Genomic DNA, 26,995 nt, shown 5'->3' on the forward strand with positions numbered 1-26,995 from the left:
GCAGTACAAGTGTTTCAGTTTCCAAAAAGGGTTAACCCAGGCCTACGGGTCGCAAACATCACTTCGGACCGGGCCTGGCGGTACGGGAAGCACAGGGTCACCAGAGGAGGTCAAAAAACCACCCCCACAGGCCCCTCTTCGCCATGCGTGAGAGAGGAGCGAAAGATAATGGAGAACCAGCCCCTAAGCACACCGTACCTGGTATTCCCCGGCGGTCTCCCAACCAAGTACTAACCAGGACCAACCTGTGTAGCGGCCGAGATCCGACGAGATCGAGCGCGTACAGAATGGCATGGCTGTAAGCCATGACGACAGTGCTGAGTAAAAACATACCCAACCAGGGTCTCCATAGCGCTTAACCCTGTGACACCCAGACCGACCTGGCATTTTTCCCCCTGAAAAAAGCCCAAGTCCCTCAGGGTACCAGAACAGCAGATCTGCATCCCCGGCGGACAACGGGTTCAACTGATCTGGACCAGCGTGACCAGAACCAGTCCCGTGCCCTAACCACGCCGACATGCCTACTCCAGGAGAAGGGCAGATATGCGTGTTGATCTTAACATGAAAAGAAGGCGCCACCCAGACGTTCGGACGAACCGCGCCTGGTGGCCCACCCCAAGGGCGTGAGACCCCACCACATATGTTCAGATCCATCCCGTCATCATCCCCCAGACATGAACGAGAATCCGTCGACAACCCACCCAGGTCATGGGATGTGGTCGTCGGAAGAGGAAAAACCCCCATCTCAGTTGCTTTATAAAAACGCCGTTTCAACCACAAGCAACCAAGGCGTGCCAGTCAATCGCCTGTTTACAGCGAGCTAGCACTATACGTGCGTCGGGACACACCCCCATCAATGAACAGGCTAATTAGACCTGTCATTGAATCCCCAAGGCGCCCAGGGGAACGACAAGAGGGGTGTGACACTCCCTAACTCCAACACTTCTGGAATAGAAAGAAGGAAGCATCAACAGTATGTATCCCAGTCTACACAGCCGGGGTAAAAAATGTTCACATTTTTACATCCCACCACCCTCCCATAGGAAAGAGACAGGGATCCCCAGAGAGACTTCCCACGCGAGCTGTACAGATTGAAAAGAATATATTGCACCTTGAGCCATGTAAAAAACTGGTTTTAGGGCCCCCGGGGAAGAGGCACTGAACCCATACACACTCAATAAACGAATTGAATCGAATATACATACAATAGAAAAGGACCCTTCTAGAGGGTCCACTCACTTTGACAATCTGAGGAGGAAGGCTCTGTACTCTGATGGAGGCTTCCTCACATGGAAGAAGGAGTCCGAACTCACAGAAGGCCTGAATAGGCGCTTGGTGAGGAGGAGCCCTGACCACCCCCCCTGAAAACAGATCCATCACATGGACCTGAACAGCACACGGAAGTCCTACCAACAGAGACGCGCACGGTGACGTACTCTATGGCGGGGGAATTCCTGCGGTGCACACGCCCAATATACCAGGCCGTGGGACCAGGAACTCCCTCCCCCCCCCCCCCCCCCCCCCCCGTAACGTGCCGAACCGCCACGTGACAGGAACCTTGAAGGACAGGGGGTGTACCCCTGACCGACAGAACAATGGGGAGAGGAAAGGTTACCAGTTCACCCCTTTACGACCCCACACCCATGATACGATGTAACGACAAAAAGAGAATATGACACAGTCATAGTCAGCTCTATGAAGCGTTTCACAGCTCCACACAGCGCATGAGCTAACCTGCTATCTGATTTTTACTAAGGAAAAACACAGAATAGAGAGGGCTCTAAGAACCCCGGTCCAACATACACATGTGCTTCTGTGGCCAGTACAACCCAGTTGTAGGTCACATGACACACACAACCCATCATCACCTACAAAAAATGGCAAAAACACTCAACAGAGGAACGCCGTTTTTTTCACAATGAGAGAATACATCATTCTTGATTAGTATCGACCACAGGCCTTGCTAAGCACACATGACAGCAACCAAACCAATTTCCCATTAGGAAATAAGTTTCTCCAGCAGATTTAGCACAACCTCAGCAATCAAGCTAAGAGTTACATCGTATCCCTACCACACAAAATACACAATTAATGCACAACATGTCTGATAGGAGGATGAAAAAGTCCCCAGGGAACCGGGGGGGAAAACACAATCCTCCTATTTTACCCTCAATACGGCCAGTTAAAACAGGAAAACCTGTTAATGTGTGAACACACTGTTCATTGTCATTACAGTCTGAGAAAGAACATTCTTTTACTCACTTGCCACCAAGCATAGCTTCATAGGTTAGTTACCTTAGTTGTGAGTACACGGTGCATATAAACACCATGATGTTTCTCACACAACAACCAGATCATTCCCCGATTTGCACGGAGAAGCTAACTGCCAGTGACAAAAACAGCTCACACATAACCCGCAACGTATCCTAAATGCATTGTAGCAACACACGTTTTGGAAAAAACACCGTTATTCACAATACATTTAGCAAAGTAAAACCAGAAGACGTGTTATGAGGTCTGGTCAACCCCGTTCCTACCCGGAACGCAGATCAGCGAAGTGCAGTCACAGACACCGTAGGAACACAGCCGTTCCTGTGTTGTCCGAACTGGGCAGCGTCACCGCCCCAACCCGCACTACAGTCCCCTGTTGATGCAACCTTGCCGTCCTGGCTCAGGGCAGGGTCGACGAAACATCCCCTGTCAAGGATGACGTCGTGGTCAAGAGTGTAAAACATGTTAAAATCAAAGCACGTTCAACAGAATAGCATCACGACGCACGCGATCAGAAGCGAGCTCACGGCGGCGCGCGAGAAGCTAAGCTACCCCGCGCCAGCCATGGCCATAGCAGCAAGCTAACGTTACCTAGCGACCACGACATGCTAGCCCCGCAGCTAACAGCTGACTGGCTAATAGTAGGCCCTAAGCAGGCCATGCAGCGATCCAGCAGGCTAACGCAGCAGTTAACAGCTGACTGGCTAACCGTAAGCTATGAACATGTAAACAATGACATAACACTCACCCAGACAGGCCGCCGTTCTGAACCTCTCCTCACTTTTTAAGAGAAAAGAGAAAACAAGATGTCAACACCGCTTCACAACGGTGACTTTACCACATCCGACGGAATCAGCACAGTACCAACTGGCCTGTGTAGCTGACTTTGAACATGAATCTGCCGCTATCGCACATTACATGCACATATCCCCTCGTGAAGGAATACTCTCATTTGGATATGAAAGATGGGGCCTTAACACGGTGACAGAGAGAATCCACTCGTCCAGAACACACAGGGATCACCAGTGTCAATGGTCGCGGCCCACTAGTTAAAACTATAATGGTCTCCAGACCAAGGCCTTCTGTCGCCTAGGTGGCTAAACAAAGGACCCTAGCCTGGGGCCGGTTTCCATAAACTTTGTCAAGTAGCCCCCATAGCACTAACAGACAAGTGGAGCCCGCCAGCAAACACTACTCACCCAACCTGGAACGCACCGCTTCTCACAACAGCGGCATGTCCGACAGTTCAGCTGTGGCCTGACAGGTTTCACCCCAACAAACACAGCAAGAAACTGCAGTTGAGAAGCATGCAGCGGCGTGCTCCCAATACGAAAACCGGTGGAGGGTTTTTAGAATGATCATCATCTTCCAGACACTCCAGTACGAAGACAATATCGCCGTATTTTCTCGAAATAGTGAGAGAGAAAATAAAGATATGATGTCAACGTATCCTTGTTTCCCAAAGCTGCTCCTAAACCTTTCTTCCATCATGGTGTCAAGTGTGGGGATCTACCGAGGCACTTCTTCCTTGTGGTGAAAGCGAGAAGGAGGAGAGTGGGTGGCCCCACCCCTGCTTATATGGGTAAGCTGATAGGGGTGTGGTCAGACAAATATTGGGATTAAAGGTACATTGTGGTCTTTATTCAGTGCGCGTGCACGTATGCGAGATAGTGCAGAGAGCGATGCCGAGCGAGAGCGATACGATACAGAACATAAAATACTATACAAGAAACATAAAATACTATACAGAAACATAAAATAGTATACAATAAGACAATGTTACAATACTGTACAATATACAAAATAACAACAATATACAAAATAACAATACACAAATAACAATCACAGTGTCAGAAGGTAGTCGGTGGGTATTGCACTGTGGATATTGCACTTGATGGGTAGTATGTTGCACAGTGTGGGAGGAGGGGGAAAGGTGAATTATTAGTGCATGTTAGAGTTCAGGGTGGTGATGGCTCTGGGGAAGAAACTGTCTCTGAGCCTGTTTCTTCTGGCTCTGATGCACCTGTAACGCCTGCCCGCAGCTGGAAGCCAGGGTGTGAGCTGTCCAGTTGATCCCATCAGAGAGCCTGTCTGACAGGCTGTGTGGGTTAAGGGTTAAGGTTATGGTTAAGGTTAGGGTGTTACACATCTAGTTCTTAAGGTAAGGGATTAGGGAATGAATGTAAGTCTATGGAATGTCCCCACAACACATGAAAACCTGGCTGTGTGTGGGTGGTGGGTGGTGTGGTGTCTGTCTATGTCTCATTGAGATTGTGTGATCTGTCAACACACAGTACAGTACCTTACCCTAGCCACACGCACGCACGCACGCACACACACACACACACACACACACACACACACACACACACACACACACACACACACACACACACACACACACACACACACACTAGATAGAGTTACAGAAAGTGAGGGAGAGGGAGACACCCAGATTGAAGAATAACTCCCTGAGTCATCGTTTCTAAAGTTGTTTTTACTGTTCACATTCACAATGGGTCATATCCAGCTTCACTGGAGCTTAGGATATCACTGAGCACTTTAGGGCTGGCCCGAATGCCAACTTTTAGGGTTCGGACCATCGTTTCACAAAAACATGTTCAAAAATCAGGCAGCTAGGTCAAATGTTCTGTTGTAATGTATTTCACAATGGCAGTTCCACTCACTGCTTCAGCTTTTAACTCACCATTTAACTCTGAACCGTATGATATAAGGCGGATATAAACCTATTGAATCATTCTACAAGTACCTTAAGAGTTGGACACAGACCATTGTTTTTATCTGATTATTTGATTCCAACTATTTGATTCCAACCTAACACACATGTAGTGGTTAACATTACTCCATCGAAACCTTGTTTGTTTTCCTGGCTCACACACATATCTCGCTCATCCAGCTGCAGAGCAAGCGTGGACGACGTGCATCGCAAGGTAAACCATGAGGCTCCGGTGACAGCCAGAGGGAAGAAGACAGCCCTATGTCCTCAAATGATTCAAATCAACTAGCTAGCAGAGCTAACAGAGCTGACGCAACTAGCTAGCAGATCTGACAGAGCTGACACAACTAGCTAGCAGAGCTGTCACAACTAGCTAGCAGATCTGACAGAGCTGACACAACTAGCTAGCAGAGCTGTCACAACTAGCTAGCAGATCTGACAGAGCTGACACAACTAGCTAGCAGAGATGTCACAACTAGCTAGCAGATCTGTCACAACTAGCTAGCAGAGCTGTCACAACTAGCTAGCAGAGCTGTTCTTAAATGGGTGATTCGGTGTTTGCCTGGTATTTAAAAAATTATTGATATATATATATATATATTATAATAATAATTTGGCATCTTTTAGGAACTGGTATCATTTTAAAGGATCTGTTTTGGCACCATAATCGAAAATGAACGATACCCGATCCTGGTTCTCAGCTACTTTTTCTCATGTGGCACAATTTAGAGAGCCTTGCATTCCAAGAATGTCATTAAGACCAACTTGGAGTGATAGGGAGGGCGTGCTGAGAATCACTATGTTAAAAGTGATGGATCATCTCTCCGCCCATGCTGGTGCCTGACAAATTAGATGCGTTTACGATTATCTCTCTCTCTCTCTCTCTCTCTCTCTCTCTCTCTCTCTCTCTCTCTCTCTCTCTCTCTCTCTCTCACTCCCTGTTTTTTTTTCTTTTTCTGATGCCTGGCAAATTAGATACATTTATGATGATCTGCCTGCATCTGGTGTGGTCTCTCTCTCTCTCGCTCTCTCTCGTGTCGAGAGTGTGATCTGTCAACACACAGTACCCTACCCTGTAGCAGACAGACAGAAGTTGTCAGGGCCCAGTCAGCTTAGCGTATACCAGCAGATACTTCAACCCAGGGAACTGCCTCTTCAACAAACGATAGGAAACGGATGATTAAAAAAATCACCTAAACAAAGAGAGAGTGGGTCATAATTTGTGTACAATATTCCACACATTGTAAAAGTTTTCCCATTTACTGTACAGTCACGGCGAGTTGACTGAAGGCATTTTCTAGGCTTATGTCTGGTTCGTACGGCCTCAAAAAGATTTCATTTTTATTTATGATGATTACCATCGGTATCATGGTTTAAATGAGATGATACAGATGGTATTGTAAACAGACTTAGTACCATTGTGATACATGACTTTTACCATGGCAATAAAATAAAAGTTCCCTCCCCTGCCAATTATAGCTTTGTAACACAGAACCTTCAGGAATCATCATTAAGCTGTTGTATAAGATTCAAGTACTGTGTGGCCTAATGATGTATTATTTATTCTAATGTGTTGTATTTGCATAAATGTAGTAATGGTCACTGTGATCTAGGGCTGACCTTCCATTTTCTTTTTTTGGAATTCGAAGCTTCGGGGCCGAGATTCGATTTTAATTCGAAGCTTCGGAAATAAATTATAATAATAATAAATTATTTAAAAAAAATAATAATAATTTATGTTGTGGGACTTGTACAGCACTTTGTTCAATTTTGTCAGTGCTGTAAAGTTTAAACCTTTTTAAATCTTAGACAAACGAAACACTTTCATGCTTTCATGAAATATTGTAAGCCGTCATTTGAGGCTTTATAAAAGCAGCACAATGAACACAAATCTGTCAGTGCCGAGTCCGACCTCATTTTAAATAACAAACAGCATTGCTTGTTGTAATTAACAAAGAGAGGCAGAGTTGATTTTGAAGAAAAAAATATATATATATATATTTTTTTATATTCGAATTTTATTTTCATATTCGAATCCCATGCCCATCGAACAAAGCTTCGAAGTATTTAAGACAGCCCTACTGTGATCCTTTTATTTTTACTGCTCACCCAGTGCATGGCTTCATCTGAAGAGGGGGCACAAAACACGTTTTCAAGGCAAATATATTACTCTACACATCGGATCTGTACTCGTTGCATATCTTTAGTCCATCCTCTACTCACATCAACCGAGGAAAAGTTAGGTTCCCAAGCTGTACAATCGCAGTCTATTTCTATCTCTCTGTGACAAATCTATTCCTTTCATACATAAAGCTGTTAGGTTGTCCCCTAGCAACAGCCTGACTGCAGTATTGACAGATGCAAAGTGATAAAGGTGTGTGTGTGTGTGTGTGCGCGTGCGTGCAGAAATGCCATTTCACACTAGTTTTTCCCATTAATTTGTTCAAAGGAATCATACAACCTACTTCCTCAGTCCTGAAATGGTGAAGACACGCACTCTCTCTCACTCACTCACTCACTCACTCACTCACTCACTCACTCACTCACTCACTCACTCACTCACTCACTCACTCACTCACTCACTCACTCACTCACGCACTCACACACTCACACACTCACACACTCGCTCACTCACGCACTCTCACTCACTCACTCACTCACTCACTCACACACTCACTCACTCATGCTCACTCACTCACTCACTCACTCACTCACTCACTCACTCACTCACTCACTCACTCACTCACTCACTCACTCACACTCAAACATTTGAATTGTCCAGCTCATCTTTCTGATCTCTGGGTATGATATCTAATCTGCAGGTGCATCTCTGTGAGAGAGACAATGATTCCTGTGTAGCGCTACACAAAACGCTGCAGCCAGGCAGCTCTGCGGTGGGCCATGGTCACCAACAGTAAGCGCGTGGGGTGACGTTATGGGAAAGTGTTGGCTTGACACAGGTGACCCAAACAACAGTCGAGAGCGGCAGAGGTGGGGGCGGGGGGAGGGGCTCGAGGGGGCCGCTGCAAGGAGAGAGGACTAGTGTGGAGTTCATACATTTTCTGAATAAAAAACAGACGAGAGAGAATATGAATGTGAGATTTAGGTGTGCTTTTTTTGTGTCATTACCATTACAGTCAACTTGTGTGTGTGTGTGTGTGTGTGTGTGTGTGTGTGTGTGTGTGTGTGTGTGTGTGTGTGTGTGTGTGTGTGTGTGTGTGTGTGTGTGTGTGTGTGTGTGTGTGTGTGTGTGTGTGTGTGTGTGTGTGTGTGTGTGTGTGTGTGTGTGTGTGTGTGTGTGTGTGTGTGTGTGTGTGTGTGTGTGTGTGTGTGTGTGTGTGTGTGTTATCTGCTGGAATAACTTTGACCCTCAAGAGTTCATCTGAGGACTGCCAGGGCACACCCTCACTGGAATAAACTGTTGTCACTGAGAAAAGGGAATACACCGACCTGCCTACCCATATATTTTATGTGCAAATATGAGCAAAAGATTAGATTGCTTGCTACACACTTGACTAGTCAGACATAAGTGCATTTGCACGCACACACCTTTTCCTATTACAGTACAGTATATCTAAGCTCCTCTCTGCCATTTCATAACGGTACTACATGCACTTTAGAAACACACAAAAACACACAGGCTTTTCCACTATTTCCACTAGTCAATCAAACACAAGCGGGGTGTAGAAAGGAAGCCTGTCGAAGGTGTGGAAGGCACATTGTACCGGCCCGGCCAGGGAGGTTGTGATCGACACATTGTACCCAGCCGGCCGCGTGAATATTAAAGGCAACCAACTTGTGTTCAGCTTTTCTCTGATTGGCTACGACCCCCGGCCCCTTTTGCCGCACGCGGCAGCCGTCCCTGCAAGCGGCAGAGATCCCAAATGAAATGAATGGCGCGCTGAGCATAATGTATAATGTTATTTTGCGGAGCATAATGTATAATGTTATTTCGCGTTTGTAATGTCATAACATCAGTGGAGGCTGCTGACTGATTAACTACAGTATAATGTTATTTCGCGGAGCATAATGTATAATGTTATTTCGCGTTTGTAATGTCATAACATTAGTGGAGGCTGCTGACTGATTAACTACAGTATAATGTTATTTCGCGGAGCATAATGTATAATGTTATTTCGTGTTTGTAATGTCATAACATCAGTGGAGGCTGCTGCTGACTGATTAACTACAGTATAGCGTTATTTCGCAGAGCATAATGTATAATGTTATTTCACGTTTGTAACGTCATAAACCAACTACCAGATTCACTCGTCACTGTACATCAGTGGAGGCTGCTTAGACACATAGCCATAATTTAAGATATAGTTTATGCATTCGCAAATATGAGAGCTCTGTCATTGAAGTGGGTGGTGGCACCCTGATGTAAAACATTTTACAACTCTCTGCCGCGCGGCAGCTCTGTCATTGAAGTGGGTGGTGGCACCCTGATGTAAACAATCTACAACTCTCTCTGTGGCCAATCAGAGAAACGCTGAACACAAGTTGGTTGCCTTTAATATTCACGCCACCCGGCCATGGAGGTTGTGATCGGCACATTGTGTCTCCGTTAATACCGTCTGTTCCAGGCGTGCCAAGTGTAGATGTTCTACTTGTTGTGATTAGAATGAGATAAGAGGATATGTCACATATCACGCCCGTCTACCGCTACCTTTGACCGGGTTGACTTCGGACCGACCGTCTTAGTTTTAGTGGGCAGGTTGTTTATTGGTATAGGTGACAAGGAATTATCCGCAAACTGAAAGTGATCTTCCTGAGAGAGATTCTAGGAAGCACGGCCATGCTGTCTGCCAGATCATTTAAAAAGGAAAAAATAAACACATTTTCTTTTTGTGTGTGTGCATTAGCTGTCAACTTACAATGCCGACCCTAGCCTGGCACACACACACACACACACACACACACACACACACACACACACACACACACACACACACACACACACACACACACACACACACACACACACACACACACACACACACACACACACACACACACACACACACACACACAGTACATATAAATATATACTGTTACTTACTAACTTCCACCCCACATCAAATCACTGTTAGTGACAGATATAATAGTGTGTGTGTGTGTCTAGGGATGACGGCCCTGTGCCAGGCTTGGGTGGGGTACTGTATTTTGACAGATCACAGCAATTTGGACACACAGACATCAATATGAACATCTAGATAATATCCAACAAACTAATATTCAAATGTCGTTTTACATATTCAAATCCAAAACATCTAGATATCAAGATAACCAAATATATTTCAAGTCATGTAGCTAACAGCGTAATCCTGTTCAGAAGAATCCTACCCTCCTCTCTGTCACACGTAGGTTTGAATTGTCCAATGCTGGTGCTACAGTGAACTACAGGGTGAAATACAGTCAGAGAACTACAGTCAGATAACTACGGTCACACTGGAGAGGAAGAATGAAAAGGGACTCGGGCAAATTCACAAAGGGATTGCATGGCTTTTTCTGACGCTATGCCTGTGCAAATAGCCCCAAAACAAACCTTGCTATTCACAAAGCACTCGCAAAGGGTGAAATACCGTCCGTGCTATTTGCTGGTATTTAAATGAGGTAATATGGGCGGAAAATGTGCCCCTTTCTATGCAAATGAGCCTCATTGCAAAATCGCTCCTACTAGGGATGTCCCGATCCGATCACGTGATCGGGATCGGGGCCGATCACGTGATTTTCTGAAGATCGGGATAGACAAAAAAAAATAAAAAAAAATCTGGCATTTCCTTTGATTTAATTATACATCAAATGATTTATGCCAAGGATTGCAATGCCTCGCTTGAATGAAGTTAACTTTTCACCTGGATAACGTCAACATTCAGGGTGAATGTAATGTGAGAAATTGGGATAAAAAAAAATATATATATATATCAGACTGTTACACCTATACTGATACTGATATACTGATCAGACTATATCTATTAATCCTATGAATAAATTGAAGAAATCATCAACTTATTGTCCCACTAGTACTCTGAATCCTACCTTGGTCACTTTCAGTAAACTAGTTGAGTGAGACATCCAGACATTTGTGAAATCATCAGACAAGACAATCAAGCATCAAAATGTAACAGAGGTTGAAAGAAGAGCTTTAAACTAATTGAGAAAAAATGACAATTATTATCAAGCCGGCAGATAAGGGTGGCTCTATTGTAATACAAAATGTTAAAGATTACATGTATGAAGCCACACGGCAACTTAGCAATACTGCGTTTTACAAGTCTCTTCTTCACAACCCTGTTGAACAGTTGATGACAGACAGAGACAAGATACTGGATGATGCACTTAAGAGTAAGAACATCACAAAAAAACAATATGAGTTCCTAAATGTTGAATTCCCTGTCACACCTGTTTTTTTATCTATTACCTAAAATTCATAAAAAATTTACAAACCCGCCAGGACGCCCCATAGTCTCAGGAAACAATTCCTTATCAGAACCTCTAAGTCAATTTGTGGACTATTTCATCAAAGATATTGTAAAGACATTACCTTCATACCTTGCAGATACTAGGGATGTGTTGAAGTCGTTAAAAACTTCCATCCCACAAAATGCATATTTAGTATCCTTTGATGTAGAGAGTCTTTATACTAATATTCCACATGATGGCCTGGCGGCTATGTTATTTTTTCTGGGTACAAATGATGAAGTCTCCTCTGATTTTTTACTCAGCTTGACGAATTTTATTTTGAAATCCAATTACTTTATGCTTGATGATAAATGGTACATTCAAATCCAGGGTACTGCCATGGGTTCTGCATTTGCACCTAATTACGCCAACCTATTTATGGGCCACTGGGAATCCCAGTTTATCCACAACCAAGATGCCTCGCCCCTCTTGAAAAATGTAATTTTTTGGAAAAGGTACATAGATGACATTCTCATGGTGTTTGTTGGCTTGGAAGATGAGTTATTCCAGTTCAGGGAGTACATCAATGGTACACATCACACTTTAAAATTCACGATGGTACACAGCAGAGAACATATTGATTTCTTAGACTTACGGATATCAACAGATAATGAGGGAAACCTGAACACTACTATTTTTCGGAAACCAACAGATACTCATCACCCGAGACGTATGGTAGAGAATATCCCATACGGACAATTCCTGCGCCTTAAACGTATCTGTAGTGATCCTACAGACCTAGAAAAGAAGGCAGATGAAATGAGCAACAGATTTGAACAGAGGGGATACAAGGCATCAGTGGTACTCACAGCCAGAAATAAGACAAAACATGTACAGAGGGAAACCATTTTGGAATCTGACAAAAGAGACACCCCTGGTAACAGTCACATTCGTTTCAGAATATAGTACTTCATCTCAAGTTGTTAAAAACATTATTTACAAACACTGGAACGTACTCAAATGTGACCCCCATTTAAAAAACATTTCATCATTACCACCAATATTCTGTTTTAAAAGGGGGGAAAACATAAGGGACTCTGTCGTCAATCCTATGTATAAATCCCCTGTAGTAAGTCACTCTAACTGGCTAAGAACAGAGCTGTGTGGTAACCATCCATGTGGTTGATGCACCCATTGAGAGAGAGAGAGAGAGAGAGAGAGAGAGAGAGAGAGAGAGAAAACCATAGACATTATGTAAAGTGTTTACGTGCACTCACACACATTTGTTAACCTCTTCCACCCGACGGGACCGGTCATAAATCAATCTCTCCAGACTGTTTGACAAAAGTATCGTCATAACCATGTCACAACAGCATTTATAATGTATATTATCATCAGTACGTTAGTTTACCAATAGGTTAAAGTGTTATTAGATAGATTTTCGTTTTGGTCTTGTTTACTTCGCGAGAGGCGACCATTTTGGAAAATTTAAACGTCGGGAATTGTATTATTTTTGCGGCCATTTTGTAGAGGACACCGCTAGCTTTTGATCAGCGTTGGAATTTTTCAGAACAACACTTCCCAAAAGCTCTATGGGGTTTCAAGCTTCATACTTCTGTATGAATTTTTTTAATATCTCTTATTATTCGGGATAATAAACCACAACACTTAACGTTATTGACATTTATACAATGGCATGCAAATTTCTTGATTCTGATTGATTGATTGATTGAAAAGTTTATTAACAGATTGCAGAATGGGTACAGTACAGCTCAATACATACAATTGTTAAGGGGATGCAGACCAGAGAAAGACTTTCGTCTTGTTTACATCAGGGTCCCCCATTTTCAATTCATCATAACATATATGACACACACGACATACAGATAGACAGTACTGCTACATCTATACATTTATGACATACCAGATTTGCAAATACAGTACTGTTTGTGATACAAAAAGTGTCCAGAAAAAGGTATATACATTTGACGTAGAAACTGTACATTGGAGGAGGTTGGGTAGGTGGGGGGTTGGGTAGGGGGGGGACACTGTACACTGTACATTGGAATACTGACAAAGCCATACTTGGTCATTTACTGTACAACTGGGTTAGGACATTTGTAGGGGCCAGTTTCAAAATGCAGTCTCCCGTAGGTGTTCTTTGAGAGTGTTTTTGAAAGTGGGTAGTGATTCACATTCCTTTACAGCTTTGGGTAGGGTGTTCCACATTGATGTGGCATAATTGCGAAATGTGTTTAGTCCCTTGTTTGAGCCGAATCTGGGTTTAACACGATTTGTGGAGCTCCCTCTGGTGTTGTGATCATGGTATTCACTGACCTTTGGGAAGTATTTTGACATGTACATGGGTACCTTGGTCGTGTAGTGGCTGAAACACACTCCACATGATCCCAGAACCCGCCCACAACCGAATTACAATCACTCCGCCGTTCGTGGTTTTAGGAATGAAACCAAGATGGCGGACAATAATCTTTATGAATGAATGTATTGATAACGTCATAACGACTCATTCAAAAACGATTGTCACACGGAATGTGTTAGTTGCTTACACAATGTTGGATTATGTAATTGGTTGGTCATGACTCATTGTGAAACAAAATATAAATTGTGCGAAGTGTGTTGTTAGATGCCATTCATTATAGAACCTCCCTCTCCTTCAAAAGGACACTCTCATTTCACTGTTAATACAATTTTCAATCAATCAAACCAATAACAACCGCTCACTTCACTGTTAGACGGCATGCTTTGAAGCAACCTATTGCTTCGAAGTGGTTATGCTTTGGCCCTCTTTCGAAGTGGGTTATGCTTAGAGTTTATCTTTAGAGCAGGGTGATAGATCACCAGCCCTGATTCCAAACTCTAAGCATAACCCACTTCGAAAGAGGGCCAAAGCATAACCACTTCGAAGCACAAGGCGGACATTAATAAAATGTTCAATCAATCAATCTAATAACAACCGCTCACTTCATTCTTAGATGGCATGCTATGAAACAGCGCACCTCTGAGCTGCTTCTATAGAAAGTAGGTTAAAAAAAAAGAAGAGAGAAGTTGCCTCCCTTGAACCTACTTTTTCTGCGGATGGTTTTGTGAATAAATCTCCATTATGCTTCAATTAATGTGTGTTTATTGTATAGCAATAAGGTTGGATGATTATACAATTCGGCAATTGTATAAAGATGTAGCACTGTCTATCTGTAATAAAATGTTCAATCAATCAATCAATCCAATAACAACCGCTCACTTCATTCTTAGATGGCATGCTTTGAAACGGCGCACTTCCGAGCTGCTTCTACACATGGAGGCAACTTCTCTTCTTTTTTTTGGACCTACTTTTTCTGCGGATGGTTTTGTGAATAAATCTTCAATTAATGTGTGTTTATTGTATAGCAATACGGTTGGATGAATTCGGCAATTGTATAAAAGACATTACACCACTTGTAGTCATGTGTTATGAGAATTAGAGCATGCCTAGGGGGGTCTAACGACCACCCCTAGGCATGCTCTAATTCTCATAACACACTCCTGCGCGTGATGTAATGCTTAAATATTGAAGTGCAGTTAATTTCTCTTCCCTATTTTTAGTATGTAGCAACAATTAGATTTGAAATTAGTTTCAAAACGGTTGCACCCTGATAAAAATTAAAAAGAGACTGTATTTACAGTAGATTTTATTATCTGTTCTTATGCACGCCTGGTGATACTAAATCCAAATTGAACTCTGCCATTTGAAATATAAGATTTGGCACAATCCATAAATGTGTGAATTGGCTATAATACGGTAATTTATAAGCATGCTATTCTATATATTTCAAATTGCATTGGTCCGGATGGGAGAATTCAGTACTGTATCTACAAAACCTTCTGTTTAATCATCTTCCCTTTATTAATCCGGGCTGAAGAGGTTAATGACATAAACACTAATAATGCAATCATATATTGAGAGACAGTTAGTTACAGAAGTGCCTGACTGGCTAAACCATATTGTTGCACACAAACAGGATAATAACACACACGATGACACACAGTAAACAAAAAACGAAACACTTCATGGATACAAATAGCAGCGTTTCCTCCATACTGAGCAGCTACCAATAACCGCAGATGCTGAACAATACCTTGCGAACTGCTTGGTCCCTCTCTTAGAGAGACCATCCATCTCGAGCCCCCCCCCCCCCCCCCCCACACACACACACACACACACACACTGCTCCAAGACCCTTCCTAGGATCCCTGACCTTTCATTGCCCTAGCCTGCCATTAAAGATAAGACCACACGTCAATGCTACCACTGATGTGCCCTCTCCCATCCATTCACTAAATAAACACAAAACAAAAAGACAAGTCAGTCGGCCTATGTCCTGAGCCCCCCCCCCCCCCCCCCCCCCCCTGGGCCTGGCAAACAGAGATTAGGGCCATGGAGTTAGGATTCCTGGTAGACAGAGTTTATGGATGTGGAGTTAGGATCCCTGCCAAACAGAGATTAGGAATGTGGAGTTGGGATTCTTGCTCGATAGAGATTAGGGATATGGAGTTAGGATTCCTGCCAGGCAGAGATTAGGAATATGGAGTTAGAATTCCTGGCAGACAGATTAGGAATGTGGAGTTGGGATTCTTGCTAGATAGAGATTAGGGATATGGAGTTGGGATTCCCGGTGTTGCCGTAATAACTGGCCTTTGGGTTCTTCTGCTACTACTGGTGTGTGTGTGTGTGTTTATGAACATGTTTGTATGAATGTCAGTGTGTATACCTGTGCATGCTTGTGTGTGTATACCTGTTGTATGTGTCAATGTGCGCCGCTGACTTACAAATAGGTATACATGCATTCATGTTTGTTTCAGTCCATAGTTTTTTGTGTGTGTACTGTGTGTTGTGTGTGTGTGTATTGGTGTCTTTATGGTATTGTCACAGACCAGCACTACTTTGTTCAGCTCATCACCTATACTAAGCTGCTCCCGGCTGCTCTTGGGGGGAAGGACGACGGGATGGGTCAAGCGCAAAGACTCAATCGCATCGGCGACCCAAAAATCAATGCATGCATGTATGTGTTCCTGTGTGTGTGTGCCGCCCATCGCAAGTGTGTCGTTGCATGCCGAATAAAGACTTCAAATAATTTTTCTTTTTTAAATAAAATCCTTTATTATAAGCTGATTCTAAACCAATGGGCTTCATTGACTTGAGGTCAGAACATCATGGTTCAGACCAGACGTGTCCTAGCAGCTCCCCTTATTCCTACCCTATTTCTCTGTGTCTTTTCTACTTTTTCTTGATTTCCAACTGCCTACGGCGCTCGTTGTCTAAGTGACTGTATGATTTTATTGTCCGCCACGCACATACTTTCCTCTTCTCTCCTTTATCACGAGTGAAGACCCAGTAACACGTCAGGTTAGGCAGGAACTACATCACATTGAGCCCACATTGATATTCTACACACTGCTGTAACAGTATGTACATCTAAATTAACTAACAGTGTGTGTGTGTGTGTGTGCCCACATCTCCAAGAGGCTAAACAGTTAGCAAGGTACTGCTCTATATCTGCTATTATTGGTAGCCGCTCTATTTGGAGACTTTTTGTACCCTTCTTCTTCTTTCGTGTAACGTCAGAGGTCCAACTCCATATCTTGTAGCCATGCCCTTAACTCTGGCCCCACATCAAAGAGGCTGGCTTCCGAGGGTGGTTTGTATAGGGGGCAGATGGTCAGGATGTGGTCAACAGTCTGCTCAGGGTCTCCACACTCACATGCAGCGCTGTCTGCCAGGCCCCACTTCTTTAATGATGCTTTAAAGCGACCAACCCCAGATCTTAAACGGTTCAGCAGAACCCATTGCCGGCGTGGAAGATCGTCTCCTGTGGCGCCATCTCCTGGATCCCAGATGTAGTGGTGGATACGGGTTGGCCCAGCACTCTCCTGTGTCAATATTGTATGTGTACGGTGAATGCTGCACAGTCACAAATGTAATTGAATGACTCCCAATGAGCTAATTGCACTGTTAGTGTTTATGTCCTTAACGTACTCTGTATTTATGTGGACATAAATAAAGCATCTAAAATGTGTGTTCTGTTGGTCCCCCCAGTGTCTGGAGACGCTGACTAGCCGTCAGGTGGACATGCAGAGGTTCATAGCAGACGGCTGCAGGGACGCTCTCCTGGAGGAGAAGAGACGCTTCTGTTTCCTGGTGGACAAGCATTGCACCTTCTCCTACCAGTTTGCTGCCTTCCACGACAAGGTGCAGAACACACACACACACACACACACACACACACACACACACACACACACACACACACACACACACACACACACCTGGACCTACTGATTTAATTGGGATCCAGCTGTAAACATGCAGGTCCATTTCACATACCGGTAGCGCTGCTGTTGGTTGAAAACCTAGTATCTCCAATTTTGGTGATTTTGATGGTTTCTACTAGACTTGAACGTTTGTGTGGTTCTCTATGTTGTGACTAAAGTTTGTGACCTTGAAACCCATTCAAAACCAAATGTAGAATTTCATAAATACATGGATGTGATATCTGAAAATTAGTTTGTTGGGCGGCTAGGTGGTGTAGTGGGCAAGGCGCTCGCCATCAATACTGGAGATGCTGGGTTCGAATCCAGCTCTCGGCGTTGCTATCAGCTTAGCTGGTCGTTCACACAAACACAATTGGCAGTGTTAGGGGTGGGAAAGCTAATGGGTGGGTCCTGGGCGTTGTGGACAGCGACCCCTACAGTTCGGTCGGGGCGCCTGCACAGCGAGGGTAGGATCTGGAGGGAGGTAGTGTGTCCTTCCACACGTTACACTCTCCCGGTGAGAATCTGCGCTGCCAGGCTGGCTGCCAGCTGGCTGCACATGCGTCGGAGGAAAGCATGTGACAGTCTCCGGCCTCCCGGACCAACAGTAGGGGGGAGTGCGCAACAACCAGGAAGGGGGTTGGGAATTGGCATAACGACTAACAGTGGGATGGGAGAAAAATCGGAAAAAAGGAGGGGGGAAAAAGATAATGAAAATTAGTTTGTTTTTCTTGTATACCTGAAAAGTCAACCCTTTTTGAGATACAAAAAAAATGTTTTCACCTGACAGCAGTGATAACCTTGACCCAAATTGGAACTATTTCTCCTAATTAAGCGCAATACTGTGAACCCGACTTTATTGTTGTACCATCATGTAGACATGAATACTACGGAATACCGTACCTACCCTTCAAGGCATCTTACTTAGGCCTGTACCTCTCTGGCTGACATGCAAGGCACCTTGAGCATGTCAGGAATGTGTGATGGCCAGACATGAACACTCATCAGGACCACACTGATATCCAAAGTAAAGGCAATCTGATCCTCAGACTTTTACTTCTCACACTTCTTAGTTTCCACGTGTGCTTCCAGTCAGGTCCAAGAGATGGGGGTGGAATTTAGTTTCTGTAATGGTAGGATATCAAGCTGCAATATCGAGCTGCGATCTGCAACCCTGCCAAGTTCACATGGATTACAAAAATGTAAAAAAAATTATAATTTTGTACAGTGCTCAAAGACGCTTTACAATGTAAGCAACAAAAGACAGAACAAATAATGGTCGAAAGCAAGAGTGAAAAGGTGGGTTTTGAGGGCTGTTTTAAAGGACAGTAGGGTGTTGGCATTACGGATGTGGCTGGGGAGGGCATTCCAGAGCAGAAGTAGCAAAAAAAAAGGTCCAGAGCCGGGTCTTGATGGGAGTTGTTAGGTTGGCATTAGCAGACCTGAGGCGACGGGTACAGTAGGGTTGTGGCGATAGAGGCGGTAGGAGAGGTAGGGGTGTGGCGATGGAGGAGGTCAGAGAGTTAGGGGTGTGGCGATGGAGGAGGTCAGAGAGTTAGGGGTGTGGCGATGGAGGAGGTCAGAGAGTTAGGGGTGTGGCGATGGAGGAGGTCGGAGAGTTAGGGGTGTGGCGATGGAGGAGGTCGGAGAGTTAGGGGTGTGGCGATGGAGGAGGTCGGAGAGTTAGGGGTGTGGTGATGGAGGAGGTCGGAGAGTTAGGGGTGTGGCGATGGAGGAGGTCGGAGAGTTAGGGGTGTGGTGATGGAGGAGGTCGGAGAGTTAGGGAGGGGTGGCAGGTTGTTGAGGGCTTTGAATGTGATGAGCAGTAGAAGTGTACCCGGTATTTTATTGGGAGCCAGTGAAGGTTGCAGAGGACAGGGGTGATGTGGTCAGAGGGTGGAGGTGGTGGAGGACAGGGGTGATGTGGTCAGAGGGTGGAGGACAGGGGTGATGTGGTCAGAGGGTGGAGGTGGTGGAGGACAGGGGTGATGTGGTCAGAGGGTGGAGGACAGGGGTGATGTGGTCAGAGGGTGGAGGTGGTTGAGGACAGGAGTGATGTGGTCAGAGGGTGGAGGACAGGAGTGATGTGGTCAGAGGGTGGAGGACAGGAGTGATGTGGTCAGAGGGTGGAGGTGGTGGAGGACAGGAGTGATGTGGTCAGAGGTTGGAGGTGGTGGAGGACAGGAGTGATGTGGTCAGAGGTTGGAGGTGGTGGAGGACAGGAGTGATGTGGTCAGAGGGTGGAGGTGGTGTAGGACAGGAGTGATGTGGTCAGAGGGTGGAGGTGGTGGAGGACAGGAGTGATGTGGTCAGAGGGTGGAGGTGGTGGAGGACAGGAGTGATGTGGTCAGAGGGTGGAGGTGGTGGAGGACAGGAGTGATGTGGTCAGATGGTGGAGGTGGTGGAGGACAGGGGTGATGTGGTCAGTGGATGGAGGTGAGCATGCGGGTGGCAGAGTTTTGGACATATGGTAGTTCATTGAGTTACATCCCCCTGACATGCAAACTGATGTTATTATCAAGTGCTTAGAACAAGCACCTTGGTAACCACGGTAACCACGGTGTTCTGTTGGTTGGATCCAAGTCATATGGCCCAGCCCTAGCTACAACGTCACATTCGTCATCCAGACACAACTCCACACCCCTCCGAGCCCCTATAGTACAGTAGTACAATTGTTTACTCATTATTTGGTTGATAACTTATTGTGTTTTACTTAATCACATTGTTTATTTGTCACGTTGCCTTTGTTTGTTTGCCCTGCACCAGGCCAGAGACATGCTGTCGACCAAGCTGCCCAGCTGGCAGGACCAGTGCAGCGACGCCACCAACGTGCCCGAGAGCATCTTGACCATGATGGAGGGTCTCCGCACGCCCGTCTCCATGACGCCACAGCCCTCGCCCTCACCCTCACGACACAGCGTGGTATGACACACGGGGAGGGGCGGAGATAATGATAGGTTTCATGCCTAGAATGATGCTCCTTTATGTCCTGGTGTTTGTGGTGATGAGGACGGACGTGTTCCATATGGTTCCTTTCCTTATCTGCATCCTTGCTAGATTCTCTTCATAACTCTGTTATCCAACAAAAAAAAAGCCACTCAATGTATTTTGCATTCAAGGAAGCTGATCTGAATACTATATCCATGCAGCAGGGTTACACTTTTTGTATACATTTTTTGACCCCTTTAATTGATTTTCTGGGGCATTGTTTTGCATTTCAGGGGCACTGAAATGTTATGATGAAAAATGTTATTAAACATCATTGTCATTAAAAAAATATTAATGATCTAAAAACATTATAACCCTAAAATTTGAACCCTAACTAACCTTACTGTCATGCACTTGTCCTAATAAACTAACCTACACTGTAACACGCAACACTTTGATGAATATTGTTACTCAGCTGATAGAGTTGTATCCTTCCTGATGACCTGTCGTACAGAACTTGTAAGTCGCTTTGGATAAAAGCGTCAGCTAAATGACTAAATGTAAATATAATCAGAATCCTCTATTATGACCTTGCCATACTTACTTCCTGCCATTACCAGAGAATGTCCGTCTTTAACACATAGGTGTATACAGTGTACAGTATGTTTTGGTAGATCTCAGCCTACCTTTCATTTATTTTCGCTAATGTTACTGTATTACTATTACTATTACTACTACAAGCTGTTCAAATTCTTGCAGTAACCAGGATCACCCGGGGTTTAATAACAAGCGCACCAAACTGAATGTGGAAGTTTACCGTGCAGTACTTCTAATAGACTGTAGTGAAAGTCTGAGTTACTTACTGTATGGTGTCTTTCAAACAACTTTCAAGTATTTCCCACCCCTTTTCAATAGCAATGGCCATTTGAATGGCGTTTAGTAAGGTAAGCTGATATCAGCTAAAACGCACACCGTATACACTTACTGTACAAACACAATCGTTTTTAAAGACGGGGGCAATCTCCGGTAAAGGCAAGGTCAAAATTAGACTGGTAAGGTCCTTTAACACTTTCAGCGCCAGCCGTTTTATCCATCCTTGTAGTCAATGGGCCACGCTTTAAAAGATAGGGATTTTCACTGTGCGTCACGATGTTTGCAGGGCTATATCTATATTCTATATTATAGCTATGGACACAATACTATGGCTCATTTGACAGTCACTATCTCTTGTCCAACATGTAAAAAATAGTAAATTTTTTCATGTATACGTTCGCGTGTTATCCCGTGGTGATTATTGTATAGTTTCAGAGTGATCCTGGCTAATTCCTGGAAGCTGCGTTATGGAGCACTATATGAATTTAGCTAAAGGCGTTCACGTTGCTCGCCTGGACACGTTACTATTTCCAAATCAAAGGTATATAATAGGTATGCATCAAAGGGCGGGGGGGGGGTAATTTTGTTATGCTCTGATCATCAGCAACGGCATACGTTTTGGAGTACGTTACATATGATTGTTGCGATCGATGTGAAATCATTGTTGGATCAAAGTAGGATTGATGTCATATAGTCCTTACTAGGAGGTATCCCAAAAAGAATATTCCAATTGTCTGATCGCGATTTCCAGTATTGATGTCCATCGGGTCCCTGACATGAAGTGGCACAAGATATGCCTCAAGTGTGCTGAACGCGTTTCAAAGTGCTCGGATGAAGCGATTCACTTGGCTTGGTCTAAATTCTCCGCCCGGACCATATACAATGTAACACACAGTGTGAAATAAGGTTTCAAAGGGTAGGCGATACTGCCACCTAGCAGGATTCGGCCGGTATTGCACTCTCGGGGTCTCAGGATGAGTTCCAATGGTAACACCGAGGTCCGTGAGACTGTATAGAATAAAAAAAATTTAATAAAAGAAAAAACTATAAACTATCGAAAACCAGACTATACTCTGGTTTTGGCGCTCAATGGTTGGCGAGATAACCCGATTATAGTTGTGATTGGCCGTGAATGAGTTAAGCTCAAGCCCTGGGAGGGACTCCTCAGTGTTTGATCACACAGGATTAACACATTCCCGGCCATTGGTGGCCGTCTAATCTCACTCTATAAGGCCAGCATTTCAAAACAGACTTGCATTGTGCGTGAGGCTGTTTGTAGAGCTAAATCTATACTTTATATAGTATTGCTATCTGTCCATTCTCATTGTCAATTGAGACCATAAACCGTCCCTTCAAAATGGCTTAAAAAAATAATTTTTTCATCAATACGTTTCCATTTTATAGCGTCTTGAATATAAGCGTTATATGGGATTTGGTCTAGTATATTTCCTGGAAGGCGCGATACAGGGCGCTAAGCTAATAACATTAAATCGAACGGCGTTTCGGCACTACAGAAGCTAGAGCTAAAACTCAAAATGCATATTGTTGGTATTCATGGTCCACCATGAATGCATGAAAGGGGGGGGCGGGGGACTTCGTTTCTGATTATTGATTACCAATAACGGCGTTAGCCTCAATAGCCACATTCGCTGATCGGCTGGTTGAGTATGATAACAAGGCCTGATCAGCATGTAATTTACGTGAAAAAGATCTTACCATGGGCCGGTTGGATCCCCAAAAGGATTTCCCAGTTTGGCCATCTGGTAGATCGATTTGTCCATTGGCTGATGATATATTCCTTTACTGCATAGTGAATTCGGCGTCACAAAAGGTATTCCAAGCTACAGGCTACACGTATAGATTCCAGCTAACAGGAAACTCCATTGAAAGTCAAAAAAAATAAACCACCGTTCTGCCACAGGGAACACTGCATTATCGAGACAGCGCCCCTACGAGGATCTGGCCGGTAATGCACTTTTCAGAATTCCAAGAGTAGGTTAAATCTGCAGTGCCGCTCGGTGACATTGAGTAGGTTATTAAAATGGAATAAAAGCAAAAACAACCTTGCGACCCTCTACCGTTGGGTGGTTGGCCGGGAACCAGTTAATAAACCATTAAAACTCAAGTGAATGTGATTTTCAACAGTGAATGTTTTCGTTTTTCGTGACATGAACAAAATGTATGAAATCTAAGGGTATATGTTGCCCCCCTTAACTGATCTTTGAGGACATAATTTTATGATTCATTACGAGGGCATTTTGCCCTGAGCTCCTGTTAGAACCCTGCCCTGCAGCTATTATAATACAGTAATATAATTTGCACCTATAGTGTTGCAAACCACGCAGGCTAACTTTTCTGTCGATATTCTCGTTGGCAGAACATCTCCGGGCCACGTGAGTTGACGGTTCATCCCCCGGCCCCCTCTCTGAAGGCCCAGACCAGCCCTCTGGCCAACATGTTCACCCAGGAGAACAATACAACTACTAAAACCATCACCACGACCAACAACAACATAGACAGACATTCAGGTACTGACCAACTTGGGATTTAGTTTATTATCCTGCCATGTGTGTGTGCAGGATTCCAGGGTTTCTGCAATTCCTACCACGAGAGTTAGGCAGAGTTCACCCCTCGACTCCAGCGTTTGAAGTGCATGTTGAGCTGCTCTGGTCTTACAAAAGGCCCTCCATCCGTCCAAAACCTAATTGCTGTGACATCTAAGCCCCTGGAAACAATTATTTTGGCCAGATCAGCCATGGACTTGCCAGTGCATTCTATTACGTTTCGAGTCATTGAGTCGACCACAACTCTTGAGACTTCAGGGGTCGAGGAGGTTAGTCTTCCGGGGTCAGCTCTTCAACACTAGTGGGTGTGTATTGGTGCAGTGTTTGAAAATGTATTCATGATTACATGTGAATCATTTGTGTACTGTACACATTGTATATCAGTCTCTTCCCTACTGTTGAATAAACCATTTCCTCCACTGTATAAAGGAACAGCATCCTGCCTACAAGAATTACATTTGCAGTGGTTTCAATAGTTATGACATGGTTGCATAGGCCTTTCCACCCTGCCAAGAACACTTTAGGGGGAAACACCATTGTATGTTGGGTGATATGGGCGTGGTGCTGGAAATAAATAAAATCTTTCCTTGATAAATGGTATATGACGATATCTGTGTAGGAATAGAAAGTAAATCTCGTTAGATAATCCAGTCGACCAGGAAGTTCTAAAATACATTCTAAATGATTTCCGATTTTTTTGTGTGTGAAATGTGACTTAAAGGCCCACTTGCAGGTTGTATTTTTGTTCAATAAACAATGTGACTAGGCCAACAGTGACTTTCATGAAGAGGGGGGAAAAAATTATCGAAATTTACCCAGTATTAGCGTTTTTATCAAACATTTTGTCCGCCCAACCACAACCACCACGCACGTGCATATTTTAATCCATGTTTTATAGGGTGCGCGTGTCATCTTAATGATGACGTCACACAAGGTACAGGGCAGCAGGGGGCGATGAGAATCACAGGCAGGTAGTGGCAGGAAGCAGAGAGCCTTCTTGTTACTACTAGCCGAGGAGCTAGTATCTGTTTCACCTAACACTATTGCGCCGTGATCATAGCCATTTATCTCTAAAGCTAACCACTATTTGTAAAAGCCACAACCACGTTACCATATTTTTAAATACTAATGTAAATCATTGTGTCGTTGTACATATTGTGTATATAACGTTAGTAGCTAGCTAGCTAGCTAGCCAGCATTCTCGAAACTCCTAACATGCCCCGATTTAAAATGGTTCTCTCCTCTTTGTATACCTTTGTCCTCACAAACAAAGTATTCTGCCAGGGAACTTATGGACACGACAGTAGTAGTAGTTATAAGGTGTTTGAGCTTGTAACGTTAACGTTAGTTAGCTATCGTGGTAGCCCGTTTCGTGACCGAGTGCATCAGTCATGAAAGGGGCTACTATCGTATCAACATGCCGTGACGTGTAGCTTGCTAGCCGGCATGATGCGTGCAGTGCTTTGCCCCACAGGTCTGAGAAGAGGACCTGCAAATTTTATATGTTCCCGAAACTCTTCTACATGCCCCGATTTAAAATGGTTCACGACAGTAGACATAATGCTAACGTTAGCCAGAGCCATATAGCCAGCTTGGTACTATGACCCATGATGGGGATAAGGCGAACAGACCAATAGCGCTGCTGTACTGAACAACAGGCTGCCTAGTGGTACATGTAGTTCTTTTTTTACGACATTAAAAACCTTATAACTACCTTGTTTCAACCAAAAATGCAGTTCTAGCTGGTCCATCAAAGTCTCTCCGACGATTAAACCCATTTTCGTCTTGTAAGGCGTCCATTTGGATCAAGGAAATAGCTTTCTGCACTCGTCAAAACTCTGGCTCCATACATGTTATTCGTGCGTGGACATTTTTAACCCTTTCTGAGTGGAATTTCCAGCGTCAAATGGAAGAAAATAAATAATGAAATTAGATACCAATGATGTAAACTACCCATAATTGAAGAGTAGGGTTTAACCTGCAAGTGGGCCTTTAATATTAACTTTCTATTTTGTGTATTTAGTTAATTTGTTGAAACTGAATATGTTAATGAGTTGAACTTGAATTTAGAGAAATTGTGTTTGACAATAAAAAATTCAATAAAACTCCACAATACACTAACACATTTAACGTCACAGTGACCAAATGCGTCCAAATTTTTATAGGATTCTATCACATTTTCATAACGATAGCGAATATAACTTACCCTGCGCTGTTTTCATTGAGGTTTCTTACAAATTAACAATGTTTTATTTCCCTTTATATGCGGATAACATTCTAATCTTAAATTGTACCATTATGTTCCCGTTTAGACAACAAACATAATGCTAATGATGCACTTTTGTTAAGATAATTGGGTGACCATTCTCGATCACTGTACTCCGGTCCCATTAATAGTTTAACGCTGTTCAGATCGCGTCAAAGAATAGACGCGTCCCAGTGACCTGTGACCTGTGCTAAAGGTCTTGGGAATTGTATTAATTTTGTAGTTTTCACATTTTCACCTTTTAATTTTAAACCAATGTTGCCATCTACTGACAACAGAAAGTGTTGTGTAAGTTATAGTATAACGTCAACTTGAGACCCGCACTTCCGTAAACACCGTCGCCCAAAACACATTCTAGAGATTCCCCCTTTTTACTGGTACATAGGTTCATATCTAATAGTCTTTAGATGACTAAATATAGATGAATACTCATGAAATTTGATATATATATTCTAAAATAAGTATAATTTCACTTCATCTACCTGTCGACATGAAATTCCCAAACACTGACGAAAAAAAAAGCCTGGATGTCGCGCAAAATGGGGCGTGACCAAATTTGGTCCCAGACAATAAGAGTGACTGAGATTGGTCTAGGTTCCGTTAACTCTGTGTGCGTGCTCATCACCGGGGCAGAAAGGAATGTAA

The 26,995-nt window shown here is 43.9% G+C and overlaps 1 protein-coding gene across 2 annotated transcripts in view; it reads left to right on the forward strand.

Moving 5' to 3' along the window:
- Nucleotides 1–26,995, forward strand: part of baiap2l1b (BAR/IMD domain containing adaptor protein 2 like 1b) — a 174,891-nt gene that overhangs the window by 89,766 nt on the left and 58,130 nt on the right. For both annotated transcript variants that reach the window (XM_084328525.1, XM_084328526.1), the window contains 3 exons: nt 17,505–17,657; nt 20,486–20,641; nt 23,898–24,048. In XM_084328525.1, the coding sequence (XP_084184651.1) occupies nt 17,505–17,657; nt 20,486–20,641; nt 23,898–24,048 (460 nt within the window). The remainder of the gene's footprint in view (nt 1–17,504; nt 17,658–20,485; nt 20,642–23,897; nt 24,049–26,995) is intronic.

This window comes from Notolepis coatsorum (assembly GCF_963971535.1).
Source record: "Notolepis coatsorum genome assembly, chromosome: 14".
Taxonomy (NCBI): Eukaryota; Metazoa; Chordata; class Actinopteri; order Aulopiformes; family Paralepididae; genus Notolepis; species Notolepis coatsorum.